The sequence below is a fragment of the Procambarus clarkii genome, chromosome 13 (assembly GCF_040958095.1).
Source record: "Procambarus clarkii isolate CNS0578487 chromosome 13, FALCON_Pclarkii_2.0, whole genome shotgun sequence".
Lineage (NCBI taxonomy): Eukaryota > Metazoa > Arthropoda > Malacostraca > Decapoda > Cambaridae > Procambarus > Procambarus clarkii.
This window is the reverse complement of record NC_091162.1, coordinates 49,689,027-49,711,753: the sequence shown is the minus strand read 5'-3', so window position 1 is coordinate 49,711,753 and position 22,727 is coordinate 49,689,027. Positions and strand designations below refer to the sequence as shown.

Genomic DNA, 22,727 nt, shown 5'->3' with positions numbered 1-22,727 from the left:
CACGATGTCTACAATTCAAGTTAAGTCTATCCGAAACCCGTTTATCATTCATTTATGGCCATTAATGTCAGGATATAGGGTGACCCGGTTAGATCGCGAAATCGCCTCAAACTAAAGGTAATTAAGCCAGGTCTTCAAGTTCCATGTACTGTATAGTGTTTTCTCTGATATAGCTTGTCATATATAGGATTCTGGCTTCACAGCTAGCACACTTTTGACAGGTCAAGACGAGGAAGGAAGATTTGTGCACCAGTTACTGGGTGATATGGAAGCTGCCTCAAAGAGGATAATTTGGTGTCTACACCCTAGTTATACCTGGTGGACTAACCTGCTGTACTATAAGATAAGGAACCTTTTCAATGTATGTAGTCTATTCCTGTAGTTTGATTGGCTGCATATATATATAAATATAAACCCCCCCTAATGTGTAGAGGATCGATTTGTGAGATTATGAGATTATTGCAGAAATACAGTCCACTTATCATTATACAAATTGCTATCGAAGTATATAAATTAACGTAAATATAAATTCATATAAATTAAATAAATATAAATCTCACAGGTCGGTTCCCACAACTATCACTAAAGTCTTGTCTGAACACCTGAGCTGTGGTCACCACCATGTTATGGTGTCTTGTGCACCATCACTAAAGTCTTGTCTGAACACCTGAGCTGTGGTCACCACCATGTTATGGTGTCTTGTGCGCTATCACTAAGGTCTTGTCTGAACACCTCAGCTGTGGTCACCACCATGTTATGGTGTCTTGTGCACCATCACTAAAGTCTTGTCTGAACACCTGAGCTGTGGTCACCACCATGTTATGGTATCTTGTGCACTATCACTAAGGTCTTGTCTGAACACCTGAGCTGTGGTCACCACCATGTTATGGTGTCTTGTGCACCATCACTAAGGTCTTGTCTGAACACCTGAGCTGTGGTCACCACCATGTTATGGTGTCTTGTGCGCTATCACTAAGGTCTTGTCTGAACACCTGAGCTGTGGTCACCACCATGTTATGGTGTCTTGTGCACCATCACTAAGGTCTTGTCTGAACACCTGAGCTGTGGTCACCACCATGTTATGGTGTCTTGTGCACTATCACTAAGGTCTTGTCTGAACACCTGAGCTGTGGTCACCACCATGTTATGGTGTCTTGTGCACCATCACTAAGGTCTTGTCTGAACACCTGACCTGTGGTGACCACCATGTTATGGTGTCTTGTGCACTATCACTAAGGTCTTGTCTGAACACCTGAGCTTAGATTCTCTACAACAGTTAACTTCCAATCCTCTGAAATTGGATTCAGAAAACTTTTTTCTTAAAATCCAAAGAACTTCTTTATGTTACTTCTCTAACTCTCCCCCTTGAAAGGTCGGTAGGAACAATTGTCAGCTTATAATGTGATGGATTGAAGAGTCACGTAAAGGCACTGAGCTTAATCTTATCGTTATGTTGACAGGCGGCCAAAGCAGCTGCGACAATCAACCAGTTCGTGAACAAAACAACGCGAGGCAAGATCCCAACTGTGGTGACAGAGAGCGACGTGGCACCGACACTGATGGCGCTGGTCAACACCGTCTACTTCAAAGGTTTCTGGTTGAGTCAATTCGACCTAACCCAAACAACCAAGCAGAAGTTCTTCACCACCCCGAGCCAACACAGCCTTGTTGACATGATGACCCAACTTGGAAAATTCAGATTTGGTAAGGTTATATACGCATATGCATATGTAAATGCATATGTATATATATATATATATATATATATATATATATATATATATATATATATATATATATATATATATATATATTTCATTGAATATGACCGCATATTCTGTATTTATTATTTTCTGGTTTAGGGCTTCTATCCCTCTAACTATTTTCTTAGCATCAGGGCTTAATTGGAATAGGAGTTCAATAGGAGTTAGAACTCCTATTCCAATTAAGCCCTGATGCTAAGAAAATAGTTAGAGGGATAGAAGCCCTAAACCAGAAAATAATAAATACAGAATATGCGGTCATATTCAATGAAACATGTTTGAAAGAAAACCTGCTGCCAGTATACACCAATATATATATATATATATATATATATATATATATATATATATATATATATATATATATATATATATATATATATATATATATATATATATATATATATATATATATATATATATATATATATATATATATATATATATATATATATATATATATATTGTCGGGTTCCCTCTTCCTTACTATATCACAGTGTACACAAGGTCACTCCCCATAGCCCTGCGGGTCTTCACTCAATCCTCGCGGCGCCACTGTATGCCCGGAGAGTATCCCAGTCGATCCTCGGCCAGCCTTTTTAGCCAGAGATGAGTGAGAACACAGTTTGCTCTCTCAACCGTGTGCCCGCCCCTACAAGGGCTCTACTACTAACCACAAGGTCGCCAACTGGTGTTTCCTGTGTCCAGTAACACGTCAGTGGTATTGGGGAAATGTGGTAACAGTGGCAAGAGCACACTCAATAGATCTGATATCAAGTAGGTATTTATTTCTATCACTCTATCTCCTTTCAAGTATTATATAGCCACAAGAAATATGGAGGGGATGATACAAACGCGAAGGTATTTTGGTATTTTACTTAAAATTCAATATATCATATTCTTATATCAACAAGCAAACAGCTAGTTCATGCAAAAGTCGCTCGCTCTCCACATATAAACAGGAACACACCAAGATGGCAATGCTCCTCCTCACGTCAACATCAAAATCAGCTGGGCGACTCCCCCCTCACTGCGTGATCTCTTACTGCACTTGTTTGTTGGCGAAAGGCGCCTGTTTCTTTAAATTCTCAAGAATCAATAAAGGTTCACACAACACAATATTTGCGACAATGGCAATAGAACGCAAATGATTCACTGCACTGATCTTTAGCTCAATCAAACATTTCTACATTAATGAACATAATAATTCACTATCATGGCGTGACGCACTGTACTTCACATGATGATAACGAATGCAACAAGATATAGTACTGGAGTTCTCAGTAATTCCTTTCGTATTCGAATTTTCAATTGATCACTGCACACATGAACAATTATTCAACACACAAGCATATATATATATATATAGATAAATCCTAGATATCAATAATAGTAATAATATAAATACTGGGCACATAGCCTAACACCAATAACTGGTACACTTATATATTTATATATATATATATATATATATATATATATATATATATATATATATATATATATATATATATATATATATATATATATGCAAACAAGCCTGAATGGTCCCCAGGACTATATACAACTGAAAACTCACACCCCAGAAGTGACTCGAACCCATACTCCCACAACTGGTATGTACAGGGACGCCTTAATCCGCTTGACCATCACGACCGGACATAAGGAAGTGATAGCCGAGGCTATATGAACCACTCCCCCGCCGGCACTCGGATGGTAATCTTGGGCATAGCATTTTATCAAATCACCTCATTCTTTGGGGCACACGTGAGGAACACAAATGCAAACAAGCCTGAATGGTCCCCAGGACTATATACAACTGAAAACTCACACCCCAGAAGTGACTCGAACCCATACTCCCACAACTGGTATGTACAGGGACGCCTTAATCCGCTTGACCATCACGACCGGACATAAGGAAGTGATAGCCGAGGCTATATGAACCACTCCCCCGCCGGCACTCGGATGGTAATCTTGGGCATAGCATTTTATCAAATCACCTCATTCTTTGGGGCACACGTGAGGAACACAAATGCAAACAAGCCTGAATGGTCCCCAGGACTATATACAACTGAAAACTCACACCCCAGAAGTGACTCGAACCCATACTCCCACAACTGGTATGTACAGGGACGCCTTAATCCGCTTGACCATCACGACCGGACATAAGGAAGTGATAGCCGAGGCTATATGAACCACTCCCCCGCCGGCACTCGGATGGTAATCTTGGGCATAGCATTTTATCAAATCACCTCATTCTTTGGGGCACACGTGAGGAACACAAATGCAAACAAGCCTGAATGGTCCCCAGGACTATATACAACTGAAAACTCACACCCCAGAAGTGACTCGAACCCATACTCCCACAACTGGTATGTACAGGGACGCCTTAATCCGCTTGACCATCACGACCGGACATAAGGAAGTGATAGCCGAGGCTATATGAACCACTCCCCCGCCGGCACTCGGATGGTAATCTTGGGCATAGCATTTTATCAAATCACCTCATTCTTTGGGGCACACGTGAGGAACACAAATGCAAACAAGCCTGAATGGTCCCCAGGACTATATACAACTGAAAACTCACACCCCAGAAGTGACTCGAACCCATACTCCCACAACTGGTATGTACAGGGACGCCTTAATCCGCTTGACCATCACGACCGGACATAAGGAAGTGATAGCCGAGGCTATATGAACCACTCCCCCGCCGGCACTCGGATGGTAATCTTGGGCATAGCATTTTATCAAATCACCTCATTCTTTGGGGCACACGTGAGGAACACAAATGCAAACAAGCCTGAATGGTCCCCAGGACTATATACAACTGAAAACTCACACCCCAGAAGTGACTCGAACCCATACTCCCACAACTGGTATGTACAGGGACGCCTTAATCCGCTTGACCATCACGACCGGACATAAGGAAGTGATAGCCGAGGCTATATGAACCACTCCCCCGCCGGCACTCGGATGGTAATCTTGGGCATAGCATTTTATCAAATCACCTCATTCTTTGGGGCACACGTGAGGAACACAAATGCAAACAAGCCTGAATGGTCCCCAGGACTATATACAACTGAAAACTCACACCCCAGAAGTGACTCGAACCCATACTCCCACAACTGGTATGTACAGGGACGCCTTAATCCGCTTGACCATCAAGCGGATTAAGGCGTCCCTGTACATACCAGTTGTGGGAGTATGGGTTCGAGTCACTTCTGGGGTGTGAGTTTTCAGTTGTATATAGTCCTGGGGACCATTCAGGCTTGTTTGCATTTGTGTTCCTCACGTGTGCCCCAAAGAATGAGGTGATTTGATAAAATGCTATGCCCAAGATTACCATCCGAGTGCCGGCGGGGGAGTGGTTCATATAGCCTCGGCTATCACTTCCTTATGTCCGGTCGTGATGGTCAAGCGGATTAAGGCGTCCCTGTACATACCAGTTGTGGGAGTATGGGTTCGAGTCACTTCTGGGGTGTGAGTTTTCAGTTGTATATAGTCCTGGGGACCATTCAGGCTTGTTTGCATTTGTGTTCCTCACGTGTGCCCCAAAGAATGAGGTGATTTGATAAAATGCTATGCCCAAGATTACCATCCGAGTGCCGGCGGGGGAGTGGTTCATATAGCCTCGGCTATCACTTCCTTATGTCCGGTCGTGATGGTCAAGCGGATTAAGGCGTCCCTGTACATACCAGTTGTGGGAGTATGGGTTCGAGTCACTTCTGGGGTGTGAGTTTTCAGTTGTATATAGTCCTGGGGACCATTCAGGCTTGTTTGCATTTGTGTTCCTCACGTGTGCCCCAAAGAATGAGGTGATTTGATAAAATGCTATGCCCAAGATTACCATCCGAGTGCCGGCGGGGGAGTGGTTCATATAGCCTCGGCTATCACTTCCTTATGTCCGGTCGTGATGGTCAAGCGGATTAAGGCGTCCCTGTACATACCAGTTGTGGGAGTATGGGTTCGAGTCACTTCTGGGGTGTGAGTTTTCAGTTATATATATATATATATATATATATATATATATATATATATATATATATATACTCTCTCTCTCTAAGTTATCATAGTAAATCACATGAAAGAAATTATCGACACAATAAATTCTTCAGTAATTCCAGGTGCCTGCACACACCACATAATAAATATGGTGAGTGCTCTATACAGCCTTGCTCTGCACTACTGTGCCTTACTGTGACATGGACATAAGTGAGCCTTGCTCATGACATGAAAGATACTCTGGCTAAGTATATAGCTGACTAAAGGGGAATTGGGAGGGAATCTAGAATCACCTACTTCCACCTATCCTCCGGTGAGAGTTGAGTTGTTGCTCCTGGTCCAGGCTCTCGCCTCGTGTAGGGAACGCCCCCACACACACACTGATGTGTCCTCCAGGAACCCAATCAACGTCCCAAAATAAATGCGTCGTCGCCATGTTCTGTCCTCCGCAGGTCCGTGCTCCTCCTCAACGTCTTGTAGGGATGGAGTCGGTCTCCCGGCTGTCAACTTCTCCTCCCAACTACGGCTGCCAAACTACTACTCGGCTGCAGTCGTACGGATTTCCAATTAGTATCTTCTTTCACTGCTTCCCAGTGGATTGGCCCAGCCGCTACGTCGTCACTGTGAAGCTATCAGACGTCCCAGACGATACTGCCTAGACTTCACCTGCACAGCACCCGACCCTGGAGCACTTTGCTCAATATTCCATCAATCCCCTCTATGGTCCACACATGGAATGAAGGAAGACCTCTCGGCGTACTTGCAGACTATGGGTGACGCGTAAGATCCATGGGATCGGGGGTACAACTGTCAAACTGACAGGACCAACTTTTACACATCCGTCCATCTTGACGTGTCGTGTCAGACTGATTCCCTCATGGAGGATCGGCCCTGCCACTGCTTCATCACTGTGAAGCTATCAGACGTCACTGCATAGACTCCACTCTTGCACAACACCTGTCCCTGGAGCACTTGTTGCTCAATATTCCGTCAATTCCATCTCTGGTCCAACACATGAACGAAGGAAGACCCCACAGGTGCTGGCAGACCGCCGGTGATGCGTAAATCCTCCGGAGATGGGGTAAACTGTCCAACTGACAGGACCCCCCAGCGCACGTCCGACTTCCTTGGCGTGCTGTCTCAGACTGGTGGCGCCACAGTGGCGCGATGACCGGACCCCCCTGCCTTCGTGACGTCATATTTGCCAGGGGAGGTTTTCATTGGCTCCCTGTGCCACGTCACTGTCAGTGACCAATCTGGCGCCACTGACGTCACACAGTTTTGGCGGCAAAACGGAGGGGCCAGCGCCATATTGGCGTCCTAAAGGGCCTAAACCACAGGCCAAAATACTCTTCTTTTACAAATTTCTCGCTACCTCGAGAACACTACACTTTCCCACATATATCAGACTGATGCCTGCGACGCAGAGAACGCTCGGGTAAAGTGGACATGACTCTTACAGCAGGCGTGGGAGAAATATAAGGGGGGGGGGGAGGGGATCACCGTCACAAAAAAAAAAAAATATATATATATATATATATATATATATATGCGGAAAATCCACAGAGAAATATGAAATGAGGTGAACGTTTCGGCTTTGTTAAAGCCTTTGTCAACACCAGACTGACTCAAACTGACTGACTCAGATCAGTCAGTCTGGTGTTGACAAAGGCTTTAACAAAGCCGAAACGTTCACCTCATTTCATATTTCTCTGTGGATTGTCCGCATAAAATGATCAGTGTTTTGTGATCGTCAATTGCATATATATATATATATATATATATATATATATATATATATATATATATATATATATATATATATATATATATATATATATATATATATATATATATATATATATATACATATATATATATATATATATATATATATATATATATTTATATATATAATGTGACAGTCCTGAGAGTAAACACCAGTTACAGTGGACTGTGGTTGTAGGACACTAGTGTGACAGCCCTCAGAGTTAATTAACAAAGGTTACAGTGGACTGTGGTTGCAGTAAACTAGTGTGACATCCCATAGTGTTAACACTGGTTACAGTGGTCTGTGGTTGCAGGAGTCTCGAGTGAGCTGGGAGCGACAGTGTTAAAGATTCCGTACAAGTTGATGGCGGGGTCCATGTTCGTGTTGCTGCCTGACAACACCCCCGGTAGCGACCCTGGCAAGACCTCCACGCCCCTGGACGCCATGCTGCGGCGCCTCTCCCAAGACACCCTCCACCACGCCCTCACCAACCTGAAAGAGGAGAAAGTAGATCTTCACTTCCCAAGGTTCAAACTGGAGCAGACAATCACTGAGGAACTTAAGGCGGTGAGTAGTCAGGATGTTTTACTTGCATCTCTATATAAATGTTGTCAGTGTTAAGGTAAACATTTATGGAATGTGAGTGTGAGTGTGACACAGACAAGGAGATGACTCATTGTTTTTAGCAACGCAGACTCCTGAGGCGATAGTACTTTAAGTAACGTTTTGGTCGAGAGAACTAATGAGCACCATTACACCAGGCTGTCTACTATTAATTTAAGGAGTAAATAATAAATATAAGTAAAACCAAACCATAATTTTTCTAGGCCTAATATTGCATTTATATATATATATATATATATATATATATATATATATATATATATATATATATATATATATATATATATATATATATATATGTGTGTGTGTGTGTGTGTGTGTGTACTGTATTAGGCCTAGGATTGCTGGTGCAGGTTCGTTTTGGTAAGGTCTTATACTAAGACATGAGCTGTCTTACCAGTAAGGGTTGAGGGGCCACAGGGCTATCAACACTACAGACCAGGCATCGTGGGACGGATCTCATCGACACTTAAAATACTTAACAAATTGAAAAGCTGTTTATCCAGACAATTCCTTCAAAAGGTCAGATGTAAGACAAACAAGGAGCAACGGGTTCAAGCTCAATAAGTCACATTATGGAACACAAAACTGGAGATGCTTTTTGACCCTCAGGTAATAAATCCACGGAACCGCTTACCCGCCGAAGTCGTAAATCCCAAAACTCTTTTGAACTTTAAAATCCAGCTTGAAAAATCACCAGGACCATTGTGGGTTCCTTTGACAAGTCACCGGCTTCCTGTCCTCGTCGAGGCCACTAGAGTGTTAGTGTTCCTCAAGTAAATTCAGGTAAAGTTATGTTGCGGGTAAAAAAGTTTTAGGTTTGTCCAACTTCAATAATACAAAATTAACTTTCTGGTGGTCTATCACTACATATTGATACTTCCTGGTGGTCCAGCACTACTTATTGGTACTTCATGGAGGTCTATAGTAGTAGGATTGACAGCTTAGCAATATTTTTTTTTTTTTTTTTTTGAAGATCATATCTGCGGACCATGGTATTGAGCGAACTCCTAAAAAATTCTCGCTGCCTACCACCAGATTGAATGAACTCCCAAAAGTCACTGCTGCTGACCACTCTATTTAGCGAACTCCCAAAAAGTCATCGCTCTGTCACATAGTTTCAGGCTGATTTTTTTCAGAGTTCAATTTGAGACCAAATTTTTTCAAAGTCCATTTAAAGACCAAAATTTGTCAGCGACTAGTTTATGGCCGATTTTTTTTCAGTTTTAATCCTCACTGCAGTCTTAAAAGAGTTCTTACGGATATAATTAAACTCTACAGACTTGAGCAGATATTTCTTAAAAGTTCATCAGAAGTTAGTTCTTGGACCCGATTCTATATATTTATAAGTGTAGTTTTGCTATTAACCAATCAATTTCCCTGAAATTTAAAACATAGTTATTTTAGACAGAAAATAATAAAATATATCATAATTCAACCCATCCTCCTGTTTTGACAGTAGTTATTGTAGCTATGTACACCATAGTATAAATATTGGCGTGCTAAGCAATTATGTAGTAGAATTTGGTACTATTCATTATATAGTTATAATAAAATTAAGCAATTTTTTAAAATATTCCTATGCCTAGTATAGCACACATATGTACTATATTAGGCCTCAGTTAGCGTGTATTAGTCCAAGGAATGTTTGATAAGGTGAGTTTAGGTTGTCTTAGCAACATAAATACAAAAACCTTTCCGGTTCGTCCAAATTCAATAGAACAGATTTCTACTTTAGGTTTGCGTTGTAAGTCGATATATGTACTGTACATTGTTACTATAAGTACTACTAAAACAGGAAGAGGGGCTGCATAATTAAACTGGAAAGATGTTTTGGCCAAGCAGATGAAACGAAGCTTTAATGTTAAAACATTAACATATTCTCTGTCACGAGTGTACAGGATTAAAAGACACTGAGCCATCCTGACCTAAAACCTAACTTGTAATACAAGTTACCTCAACATAGATGATATGAATAAAAGCCTAATAAATATTAAGAATACTTATAGAGACACTGACATATTTTACATGATCATACTATATTTACAATGACATACTTTACATGATCATAGAATACTTGTCGGAAAACCGATACCATTTACTAACTTTTAATACATTATGCAGATAATATTGCTGCCTTTTTTGTAATAAACAAATTAACTCATAGAAGATGTAGCACAGATTATTTTCAGTAGAAAACAGGGAATATAATTGCCACATGTCGCTATTAATTTTACCACCAAATAATGGGAAACATTCTTAATACATCAGTCTATGTACAGTAAACATCATAACAATATTTCCATTTAATCAACTTAATTATCAGTACCAAAATAGAGACATCTAGACAAAACAGAGAAGGCATCAGTGGGAGAAGGCCACAGTGAATCACCATTTAAATCTAACAAGTCTCACCAGGGCAAATCGAGCTCCAATAAATTTTCCCTTGGAAAACTGTGTTATGGGTTGTAAAGTGCTCCCATTATCAACACGATCTTTGTCTACAGATCAGGGAGGTATCCTTACCTGAAACCCATTTATTATCTTTACATTCCTGGCCAGTTATGTTAGGTAGATATAGGGTGAGTCGGTTAGAACACTAGTCGAGACAAAATAGGGTGAGCAATATTCTCAGATCTTTATTTTAAAAATTATAATTGTTCCCTGATATAGCTGTCATGTTAGGTTACTTCTATTATTTGTGAGTGCACTATGACAGGTGTAATTGAAGAAGAAGAAGCACAGTTAACAACTACTTGGCACAACCAGTACATGTGTTGATGCCAGCCTCAACCACGAGGAGTGTTCATCCATGTCCATATCTCCTTGTCTAGGTATCATCCATAAAGATAAGGCCTCTCACATTTAGTTACTAAAATATAGAGTCGAATACTGTATTGAATGCACACTTTACATGACTATACTATACTTACACTGACATACTCTACATGACCATATTATACTTAAACTGACACTTTACATGACCATATTATACTTACACAGACATTTTACATGAGCATACTATACTTACATTGACATTCCATCTGTTAACTACCCGGACACTGGAAAAATTTATTTCTAACGTCCCTGTGCCTCATTTGGGTACTCAGTCTCCATCTGTGTCCCCTTATTCGCTTACCACCCATGTTAAACAGTTTATCCTTATCTACCCTGTCAATTCCCCTGAGGATTTTGTAGGTTGTGATCATGTCTCCTATTACTCCTCTGTCTTCCAGTATCGTGAGGTGCATTTACCGCAGCCTTTCCTCGTAACTCATGCCTCTTAGTTTTGGGACTAGTCTAGTGGCATACCTCTGAACTTTTTCCAGCTTCGTCTTGTGCTTGACAAGGTACGGGCTCCTTGCTGGGGCCGCATATTCCAGGATTGGTCTTACATATGTGGTGTACAAGATTCTGAATGATTCCTTACACTGGCTCCTGAAGGCTGTTCGAATGTTAGCCAGCCTCTCATATGCTGCAGATGTAATTCTTTTTTTGTGGGCTTCAGGAGACAGGTTTGGTGTGATATCAACTCTTAGATCTTTCTCTCTGTCCGTTTCACGAAGCACTTTATCTCCTATTCTGTATCCTGTGTCTGGCCTCCTGTTTCCACCGCCTAGTTGCATTACTTTGCATTTACTCGGGTTGAACTTTAGCAGCCATTTGTTGGAGAATTCATTCAGTCTGTGTTGGTCATCTTGTAGTCTCCTACTATCATCCTCTGTTTCAATTCTCCTCATTATTTTTGCATCGTCAGCAAACATTGAGAGAAACGAGTCTATACACTCTGGGAGATCATTTACATATATCAGAAACAGTATAGGTCCATGGACTGACTCCTGCGGGACTCCACTTGTGACGTCTCGCCAATCTTAGACTTCGCCCCTCACAGTGACTCGTTGTCTTCTGTTGCTTAGGTACTCCCTTATCCAATGGAGTACCTTCCCTTTCACTCCAGCCTGCATCTCCAGCTTTTTCACTAGCCTCTTGTGTGGCACTGTGTCAAAGGCATTCTGACAATCCAAAATTATGCAGTCTGCCCACCCCTTTCTTTCTTGCCTGATTTTTGTTGCCAGGTCGTAGAATTCCATTAACCCTGTGAGGTAGGACTTGCCATCCTTGAACCCATGTTGATTCTGTGTTACAAAGTTCTTTCGCTCCAGATGTTCCACTAGCTTTCTTCACGCATTCTTCTCCATCAGCATCCATGGTATGCAGGTTAGGGACACTGGCCTGCAGTTCAGTGCCTCCTATCTATCCCCTTTCTTGTATATCGGGACTACATTAGCTGCTTTCCAAATTTATGGCAGTTCCCCCTGTTGCCAGTGATTTGCTATATACTATAGAGAGTGGCAGGCACAATGCTTCTGCTCCTTGCTTTAGTATCCAAGGGGAGATTCTATCTGGGCCTATAGCCTTTGTCACATCCATCTCTAGTAAAAACTTCCTTACTTACCCACTGGTAATCTCAAACTTTTTTAGTGGTTCCTGGTTAACTATTCCCTCTCTTATCTCTGGAATTTCTCCTTACTCTAAGGTGAAGACCTCCTGGAATTTCTTATGTGTACATTCTTATGTGCACAATTTTTTAAGTGTACATATGTGTACATTGTGTGTGTGTGTGTGTGTGTGTGTACTCACTTATTTGCATTCTTTGAGTACATATAGGTGAGGGGTGTACAAATTTGAGTTTTTGGCTCTTTGGTCCCGCCTCTCAACTGTATATCAACTGGTGTACAGATTCCTGAGCCTACTGGGTTCTATCATATCTGCATTTGAAACTGTGTATGGAGTCAGCCTCCACCACATCACTTCCTAGTGCATTCCATTTACTAACTTCCCTGACACTGAAAAAGTTCTTCCTAATGTCTCTGTGGCTCATTTGGGTACTCAGCTTCAACTGTGTCTCCTTGAGCGTGTACCACCCATGTTAAATAATGCATCATTGTCAACCCTTTTTCTTCCCCTGAAAATTTTGTATGTTGGTGATCATGTCTCTCCAAGCTCTCTTGTCTTCCAGCGACGTGAGGTGCAGTTTGTGATCTATCTGGTACAGCAAAGCTTGTGTATCTAACAGCACTGGAAACGTATCTAGGGGGACCGTAGCAGCATGCATGTATTTGATACACTAGAATTCTCCTATAGTAGACACAATTGAAATAAAAATGGATAATCAAAACAAACGTATATATATATATATATATATATATATATATATATATATATATATATATATATATATATATATATATATATATATATATATATATATATATATATATATATATATATATATATATTTATATATATATATATATATATATATAAATATATATATATATATTTATATATATATATATATATATATATATACATATATATATATATATATATATATATATATATATATATATATATATATATATATATATATATATATATATATATATATATATATATATATATAAGGCACAACTCTCCTAAACACGAGAGTGAAGTATACAACTTTAGAACACTTTCCCACCAGGAGACTCGAACCCTAGCCAGCACAGAAGCCTTCCAGCAACTGGCATAACAGGTACGCCTTAACCCGCTCCACCACCTGCTCAGACCCTTAAAAGAGATGGTAATTTCGGAGTATTTATATACCCCAAAGATCACCACCTCCCAAGAGCACTAGAGCAAGTGAGGGGTCATTTATACGTTTATTTCATCAAGTCCCTGTTAATATGGGAGAACACTGTGTCTCTGCTTAAGGCACAACTCTCCTAAACACGAAACGCTCCACCACCTGAGCAAGTGGTGGAGCGGGTTAAGGCGTACCTGTTATGCCAGTTGCTGGAAGGCTTCTGTGCTGGCTAGGGTTCGAGTCTCCTGGTGGGAAAGTGTTCTAAAGTTGTATACTTCACTCTCGTGTTTAGGAGAGTTGTGCCTTAAGCAGAGATGAATGGTCCCCAGGACTATATCTTGAGGTTGTCTTGAGATGATTTCGGGGCTTTAGTGTCCCCGCGGCCCGGTCCTCGACCAGGCCTCCACCCCCAGGAAGCAGCCCATGACAGCTGACTAACTCCCAGGTACCTATTTACTGCTAGGTAACAGGGGCATTCAGGGTGAAAGAAACTTTGCCCATTTGTTTCTGCCTCGTGCGGGAATCGAACCCGCGCCACAGAATTACGAGTCCTGCGCGCTATTAACCAGGCTACGAGGCCACTATGACATATGCGACTGAAAAAAATATGCTGGCGGGGAAGTGGTTCAAATAGCTTCGGCTATCACTTCCTTTTGTCCGGGCGTGATGGTCAAGCGGATTAAGGCGCCCTGTAGTTACCAGTTGCGTTGCTACTGGGAGTATGGGTTCGAGTCACGTCTGGGGTGTGAGTTTTCAGTCATGTATATATATATATATATATATGCGAACAAGCCTGAATGGTCCCCAGGACAATATGCAACTGAAAACTCACACCCCAGAAGTGACTCGAACCCATACTCCCAGAAGCAACGCAACTGGTATGTACAAGACGCCTTAATCCACTTGACCATCACGACCGGACATAATGAGGTGATAGCCGAGGCTATTTGAACCACCCCACCGCCGGCACTCGGATAGTAATCTTGGGCATAGCATTTTACCAAATCACCTCATTCTTTGGGGCACACGTGAGGAACACAAATGCGAACAAGCCTGAATGGTCCCCAGGACAATATGCAACTGAAAACTCACACCCCAGAAGTGACTCGAACCCATACTCCCAGAAGCAACGCAACTGGTATGTACAAGACACCTTAATCCACTTGATCATCACGACCGGACATAATGAGGTGATAGCCGAGGCTATTTGAACCACCCCACCGCCGGCACTCGGATAGTAATCTTGGGCATAGCATTTTACCAAATCACCTCATTCTTTGGGGCACACGTGAGGAACACAAATGCGAACAAGCCTGAATGGTCCCCAGGACAATATGCAACTGAAAACTCACACCCCAGAAGTGACTCGAACCCATACTCCCAGAAGCAACGCAACTGGTATGTACAAGACGCCTTAATCCACTTGACCATCACGACCGGACATAATGAGGTGATAGCCGAGGCTATTTGAACCACCCCACCGCCGGCACTCGGATAGTAATCTTGGGCATAGCATTTTACCAAATCACCTCATTCTTTGGGGCACACGTGAGGAACACAAATGCGAACAAGCCTGAATGGTCCCCAGGACAATATGCAACTGAAAACTCACACCCCAGAAGTGACTCGAACCCATACTCCCAGAAGCAACGCAACTGGTATGTACAAGACACCTTAATCCACTTGATCATCACGACCGGACATAATGAGGTGATAGCCGAGGCTATTTGAACCACCCCACCGCCGGCACTCGGATAGTAATCTTGGGCATAGCATTTTACCAAATCACCTCATTCTTTGGGGCACACGTGAGGAACACAAATGCGAACAAGCCTGAATGGTCCCCAGGACAATATGCAACTGAAAACTCACACCCCAGAAGTGACTCGAACCCATACTCCCAGAAGCAACGCAACTGGTATGTACAAGACGCCTTAATCCACTTGACCATCACGACCGGACATAATGAGGTGATAGCCGAGGCTATTTGAACCACCCCACCGCCGGCACTCGGATAGTAATCTTGGGCATAGCATTTTACCAAATCACCTCATTCTTTGGGGCACACGTGAGGAACACAAATGCGAACAAGCCTGAATGGTCCCCAGGACAATATGCAACTGAAAACTCACACCCCAGAAGTGACTCGAACCCATACTCCCAGAAGCAACGCAACTGGTATGTACAAGACGCCTTAATCCACTTGACCATCACGACCGGACATAATGAGGTGATAGCCGAGGCTATTTGAACCACCCCACCGCCGGCACTCGGATAGTAATCTTGGGCATAGCATTTTACCAAATCACCTCATTCTTTGGGGCACACGTGAGGAACACAAATGCGAACAAGCCTGAATGGTCCCCAGGACAATATGCAACTGAAAACTCACACCCCAGAAGTGACTCGAACCCATACTCCCAGAAGCAACGCAACTGGTATGTACAAGACGCCTTAATCCACTTGACCATCACGACCGGACATAATGAGGTGATAGCCGAGGCTATTTGAACCACCCCACCGCCGGCACTCGGATAGTAATCTTGGGCATAGCATTTTACCAAATCACCTCATTCTTTGGGGCACACGTGAGGAACACAAATGCGAACAAGCCTGAATGGTCCCCAGGACAATATGCAACTGAAAACTCACACCCCAGAAGTGACTCGAACCCATACTCCCAGAAGCAACGCAACTGGTATATGTACAAGACGCCTTAATCCACTTGACCATCACGACCGGACATAATGAGGTGATAGCCGAGGCTATTTGAACCACCCCACCGCCGGCACTCGGATAGTAATCTTGGGCATAGCATTTTACCAAATCACCTCATTCTTTGGGGCACACGTGAGGAACACAAATGCGAACAAGCGGTGATTTGGTAAAATGCTATGCCCAAGATTACTATCCGAGTGCCGGCGGTGGGGTGGTTCAAATAGCCTCGGCTATCACCTCATTATGTCCGGTCGTGATGGTCAAGTGGATTAAGGCGTCTTGTACATACCAGTTGCGTTGCTTCTGGGAGTATGGTTTCGAGTCACTTCTGGGGTGTGAGTTTTCAGTTGCATATTGTCCTGGGGACCATTCAGGCTTGTTCGCATTTATGTTCCTCACGTGTGCCCCAAAGAATGAGGTGATTTGGTAAAATGCTATGCCCAAGATTACTATCCGAGTGCCGGCGGTGGGGTGGTTCATATAGCCTCGGCTATCACCTCATTATGTCCGGTCGTGATGGTCAAGTGGATTAAGGCGTCTTGTACATACCAGTTGCGTTGCTTCTGGGAGTATGGGTTAGAGTCACTTCTGGGGTGTGAGTTTTCAGTTGCATATTGTCCTGGGGACCATTCAGGCTTGTTCGCATTTGTGTTCCTCACGTGTGCCCCAAAGAATGAGGTGATTTGGTAAAATGCTATGCCCAAGATTACTATCCGAGTGCCGGTGGTGGGGTGGTTCAAATAGCCTCGGCTATCACCTCATTATGTCCGGTCGTGATGGTCAAGTGGATTAAGGCGTCTTGTACATACCAGTTGCGTTGCTTCTGGGAGTATGGGTTCGAGTCACTTCTGGGGTGTGAGTTTTCAGTTATATATATATATATATATATATATATATATATATATATATATATATATATATATATATATATATATATATATATATATATATATATATATATATATATATATATATATATATATATATATATATATATATTTAGTATATTTTGGTAGCAGTCTTTCCTGTAGACATATTTTATTAAATATGACCGAAAAAGTAAGATTAATAATTCTAACACGAATTTTCTCAATCTTTCGTACATTATGCTTCACTGTTGGAGGTAAATCAAAAATCACTTCTCCAAAATTCATTTTTATTTCTAGTCTGACGCGACACGGGCGCGTTTCGTAAAACTTATTACATTTTCAAAGACTTCACAAATACACAACTGATTAGAACTTGCGTTTCCCTGATTTTATATCTACATTTCAGTGAGGTGGGAAGGGTGATGTGGCATTACATTTGAGTGAGGTGGGAAGGATGATGTGGCATTAGAGGATATTAATAGGGTATTAAAAGTATCAACACAAGACAGAACACGAAACAATGGATATTGAATAGAAGTGTTTGTAGAAAGCCTATTGGTCCATATTTCTTGATGCTTCTATATTGGAGCGGAGTCTTGAGGTGGGTAGAATATAGTTGTGCAATAATTGGCTGTTGATTGCTGGTGTTGACTTCTTGATGTGTAGTGCCTCGCAAACGTCAAGCCGCCTGCTATCGCTGTATCTATCGATGATTTCTGTGTTGTTTACTAGGATTTCTCTGGCGATGGTTTGGTTATGGGAAGAGATTATATGTTCCTTAATGGAGCCCTGTTGTTTATGCATCGTTAAACGCCTAGAAAGAGATGTTGTTGTCTTGCCTATATACTGGGTTTTTTGGAGCTTACAGTCCCCAAGTGGGCATTTGAAGGCATAGACGACGTTAGTCTCTTTTAAAGCGTTCTGTTTCGTGTCTGGAGAGTTTCTCATGAGTAGGCTGGCCGTTTTTCTGGTTTTATAGTAAATCGTCAGTTGTATCCTCTGATTTTTGTCTGTAGGGATAACGTTTCTATTAACAATATCTTTCAGGACCCTTTCCTCTGTTTTATGAGCTGTGGAAAAGAAGTTCCTGTAAAATAGTCTAATAGGGGGTATAGGTGTTGTGTTAGTTGTCTCTTCGGAGGTTGCATGACTTTTCACTTTCCTTCTTATGATGTCTTCGATGAAACCATTGGAGAAGCCGTTATTGACTAGAACCTGCCTTACCCTACAGAGTTCTTCGTCGACTTGCTTCCATTCTGAGCTGTGGCTGAGAGCACGGTCGACGTATGCGTTAACAACACTCCTCTTGTACCTGTCAGGGCAGTCGCTGTTGGCATTTAGGCACATTCCTATGTTTGTTTCCTTTGTGTAGACTGCAGTGTGGAAACCTCCGCCCTTTTCCATGACTGTTACATCTAGAAAAGGCAGCTTCCCATCCTTTTCCGTCTCGTAAGTGAAACGCAGCACGGAACTCTGCTCAAATGCCTCCTTCAGCTCCTGCAGATGTCTGACATCAGGTACCTGTGTAAAAATGTCGTCAACATACCTGCAGTATATGGCCGGTTTCAAGTTCATGTCGACTAAGACTTTTTGCTCGATGGTACCCATGTAGAAGTTTGCAAACAGGACACCTAGGGGAGAACCCATAGCGACCCCATCTACTTGCTTATACATATGCCCATCCGGGCTCAAGAAGGGTGCCTCTTTAGTACAAGCTTGGAGTAGTTTCCTCAGAATACTTTCTGGCATGTCAAGAGGAGTACAGGCTGGATCACGATACACTCTGTCGGCTATCATTTCGATTGTCTCGTCCACAGGTACGTTGGTAAACAGCGATTCTACGTCCAACGAGGCTCTTATCCCTGTGGCCCGTGCGCCCCGCAGTAAGTCCACAAATTCCTTTGGAGACTTCAGGCTGAAGGCGCAAGGAACATAAGGAGTCAGCAGGCCGTTGAGTCGCTTTGCCAATCTGTACGTGGGTGTGGGTATCTGGCTAATGATTGGCCGAAGTGGGTTTCCAGGCTTGTGCGTCTTGACATTTCCATACGCATATCCAGGTTTATATTCCCCAATGATCTTTGGCAGGTGGAGTCCGGATTTCTTGGCGTTCACAGTTTCGATCAGTTTGTTGACCTTTGCTTTTAATTCGGCTGTAGTGTCCTTCGTTACCCTTTGGAACTTAGTTTGGTCAGAGAGTATGATGTTCATTTTCGCCAGATATTCGTCTTTTTTAAGAATGACATATATTGGCGACTTGTCACCTCTCCTGACAACTATCTCCTTGTTCTCACGAAGGCTTTTAGCTGCCGCTCTAAGCTCGGGGGACAGTATGGTGCTTCTGTAGTTGCCTCGATTCTTTCCTCCTTCTGCAATAAGTTCTGCTTGTAAGGTATCTTTGGTAGTGACCTTCTTTTGTGTCTCGAGGTCGAATATGTCGTCCAACAGAATTTCCAACTCCACTTTCCGGGCCATTTCACTCGGTCTGGACATAACATGACAGTTTATGACCAGATTTAGGAGAGTGACTTGGTCCTCAGTGAGGTTAATTCCTGCAAGGTTCAGGAAGCCATCTCTTGGTCGTGGAATTGCCATAGGTCCTCCATATAATGTTGTTAGTTTCTTGATAATCCTTGTTTCAGTGCTGAGGTGATGTTGGTCTGTGAGGATGTCGAGGTGTTGTTCAATGCGGATACGGATACTATGGTCGATGTTGCTATTTCTCCACTCGTTTGTAGCATAAAGTAGTTGCGTTTTTTTGTCTTTGATTTCATTCTCTGCCTTGTATATCTGATCACGAATCAGATCCTGGCGATATTTTATCGTGAAGGCTTGATTCCTTGCTGCTGGGTCGTGCACTTTAACATTAGTATATTTTGGTAGCAGTCTTTCCTGTAGACATATTTTATTAAATATGACCGAAAAAGTAAGATTAATAATTCTAACACGAATTTTCTCAATCTTTCGTACATTATGCTTCACTGTTGGAGGTAAATCAAAAATCACTTCTCCAAAATTCATTTTTATTTCTAGTCTGACGCGACACGGGCGCGTTTCGTAAAACTTATTACATTTTCAAAGACTTCACAAATACACAACTGATTAGAACTTGCGTTTCCCTGATTTTATATCTACATTTGAGTGAGGTGGGAAGGGTGATGTGGCATTACATTTGAGTGAGGTGGGAAGGATGATGTGGCATTAGAGGATATTAATAGGGTATTAAAAGTATCAACACAAGACAGAACACGAAACAATGGATATTGAATAGAAGTGTTTGTAGAAAGCCTATTGGTCCATATTTCTTGATGCTTCTATATTGGAGCGGAGTCTTGAGGTGGGTAGAATATAGTTGTGCAATAATTATTAATCTTACTTTTTCGGTCATATTTAATAAAATATGTCTACAGGAAAGACTGCTACCAAAATATACTAATGTTAAAGTGCACGACCCAGCAGCAAGGAATCAAGCCTTCACGATAAAATATCGCCAGGATCTGATTCGTGATCAGATATACAAGGCAGAGAATGAAATCAAAGACAAAAAAACGCAACTACTTCATGCTACAAACGAGTGGAGAAATAGCAACATCGACCATAGTATCCGTATCCGCATTGAACAACACCTCGACATCCTCACAGACCAACATCACCTCAGCACTGAAACAAGGATTATCAAGAAACTAACAACATTATATGGAGGACCTATGGCAATTCCACGACCAAGAGATGGCTTCCTGAACCTTGCAGGAATTAACCTCACTGAGGACCAAGTCACTCTCCTAAATCTGGGCATAAACTGTCATGTTATGTCCAGACCGAGTGAAATGGCCCGGAAAGTGGAGTTGGAAATTCTGTTGGACGACATATTCGACCTCGAGACACAAAAGAAGGTCACTACCAAAGATACCTTACAAGCAGAACTTATTGCAGAAGGAGGAAAGAATCGAGACAACTACAGAAGCACCATACTGTCCCCCGAGCTTAGAGCGGCAGCTAAAAGCCTTCGTGAGAACAAGGAGATAGTTGTCAGGAGAGGTGACAAGTCGCCAATATATGTCATTCTTAAAAAAGACGAATATCTGGCGAAAATGAACATCATACTCTCTGACCAAACTAAGTTCCAAAGGGTAACGAAGGACACTACAGCCGAATTAAAAGCAAAGGTCAACAAACTGATCGAAACTGTGAACGCCAAGAAATCCGGACTCCACCTGCCAAAGATCATTGGGGAATATAAACCTGGATATGCGTATGGAAATGTCAAGACGCACAAGCCTGGAAACCCACTTCGGCCAATCATTAGCCAGATACCCACACCCACGTACAGATTGGCAAAGCGACTCAACGGCCTGCTGACTCCTTATGTTCCTTGCGCCTTCAGCCTGAAGTCTCCAAAGGAATTTGTGGACTTACTGCGGGGCGCACGGGCCACAGGGATAAGAGCCTCGTTGGACGTAGAATCGCTGTTTACCAACGTACCTGTGGACGAGACAATCGAAATGATAGCCGACAGAGTGTATCGTGATCCAGCCTGTACTCCTCTTGACATGCCAGAAAGTATTCTGAGGAAACTACTCCAAGCTTGTACTAAAGAGGCACCCTTCTTGAGCCCGGATGGGCATATGTATAAGCAAGTAGATGGGGTCGCTATGGGTTCTCCCCTAGGTGTCCTGTTTGCAAACTTCTACATGGGTACCATCGAGCAAAAAGTCTTAGTCGACATGAACTTGAAACCGGCCATATACTGCAGGTATGTTGACGACATTTTTACACAGGTACCTGATGTCAGACATCTGCAGGAGCTGAAGGAGGCATTTGAGCAGAGTTCCGTGCTGCGTTTCACTTACGAGACGGAAAAGGATGGGAAGCTGCCTTTTCTAGATGTAACAGTCATGGAAAAGGGCGGAGGTTTCCACACTGCAGTCTACACAAAGGAAACAAACATAGGAATGTGCCTAAATGCCAACAGCGACTGCCCTGACAGGTACAAGAGGAGTGTTGTTAACGCATACGTCGACCGTGCTCTCAGCCACAGCTCAGAATGGAAGCAAGTCGACGAAGAACTCTGTAGGGTAAGGCAGGTTCTAGTCAATAACGGCTTCTCCAATGGTTTCATCGAAGACATCATAAGAAGGAAAGTGAAAAGTCATGCAACCTCCGAAGAGACAACTAACACAACACCTATACCCCCTATTAGACTATTTTACAGGAACTTCTTTTCCACAGCTCATAAAACAGAGGAAAGGGTCCTGAAAGATATTGTTAATAGAAACGTTATCCCTACAGACAAAAATCAGAGGATACAACTGACGATTTACTATAAAACCAGAAAAACGGCCAGCCTACTCATG

General features: G+C 42.4%; 1 protein-coding gene across 1 annotated transcript in view; it reads left to right on the top strand.

Moving 5' to 3' along the window:
• LOC138364307 (leukocyte elastase inhibitor-like) overlaps window positions 1-22,727 on the top strand; it is a 58,916-nt gene that overhangs the window by 28,811 nt on the left and 7,378 nt on the right. The window contains exons 4-5 of the mRNA XM_069323908.1: window positions 1,461-1,704; window positions 7,850-8,103. Of these exons, the coding sequence (XP_069180009.1) occupies window positions 1,461-1,704; window positions 7,850-8,103 (498 nt within the window). The remainder of the gene's footprint in view (window positions 1-1,460; window positions 1,705-7,849; window positions 8,104-22,727) is intronic.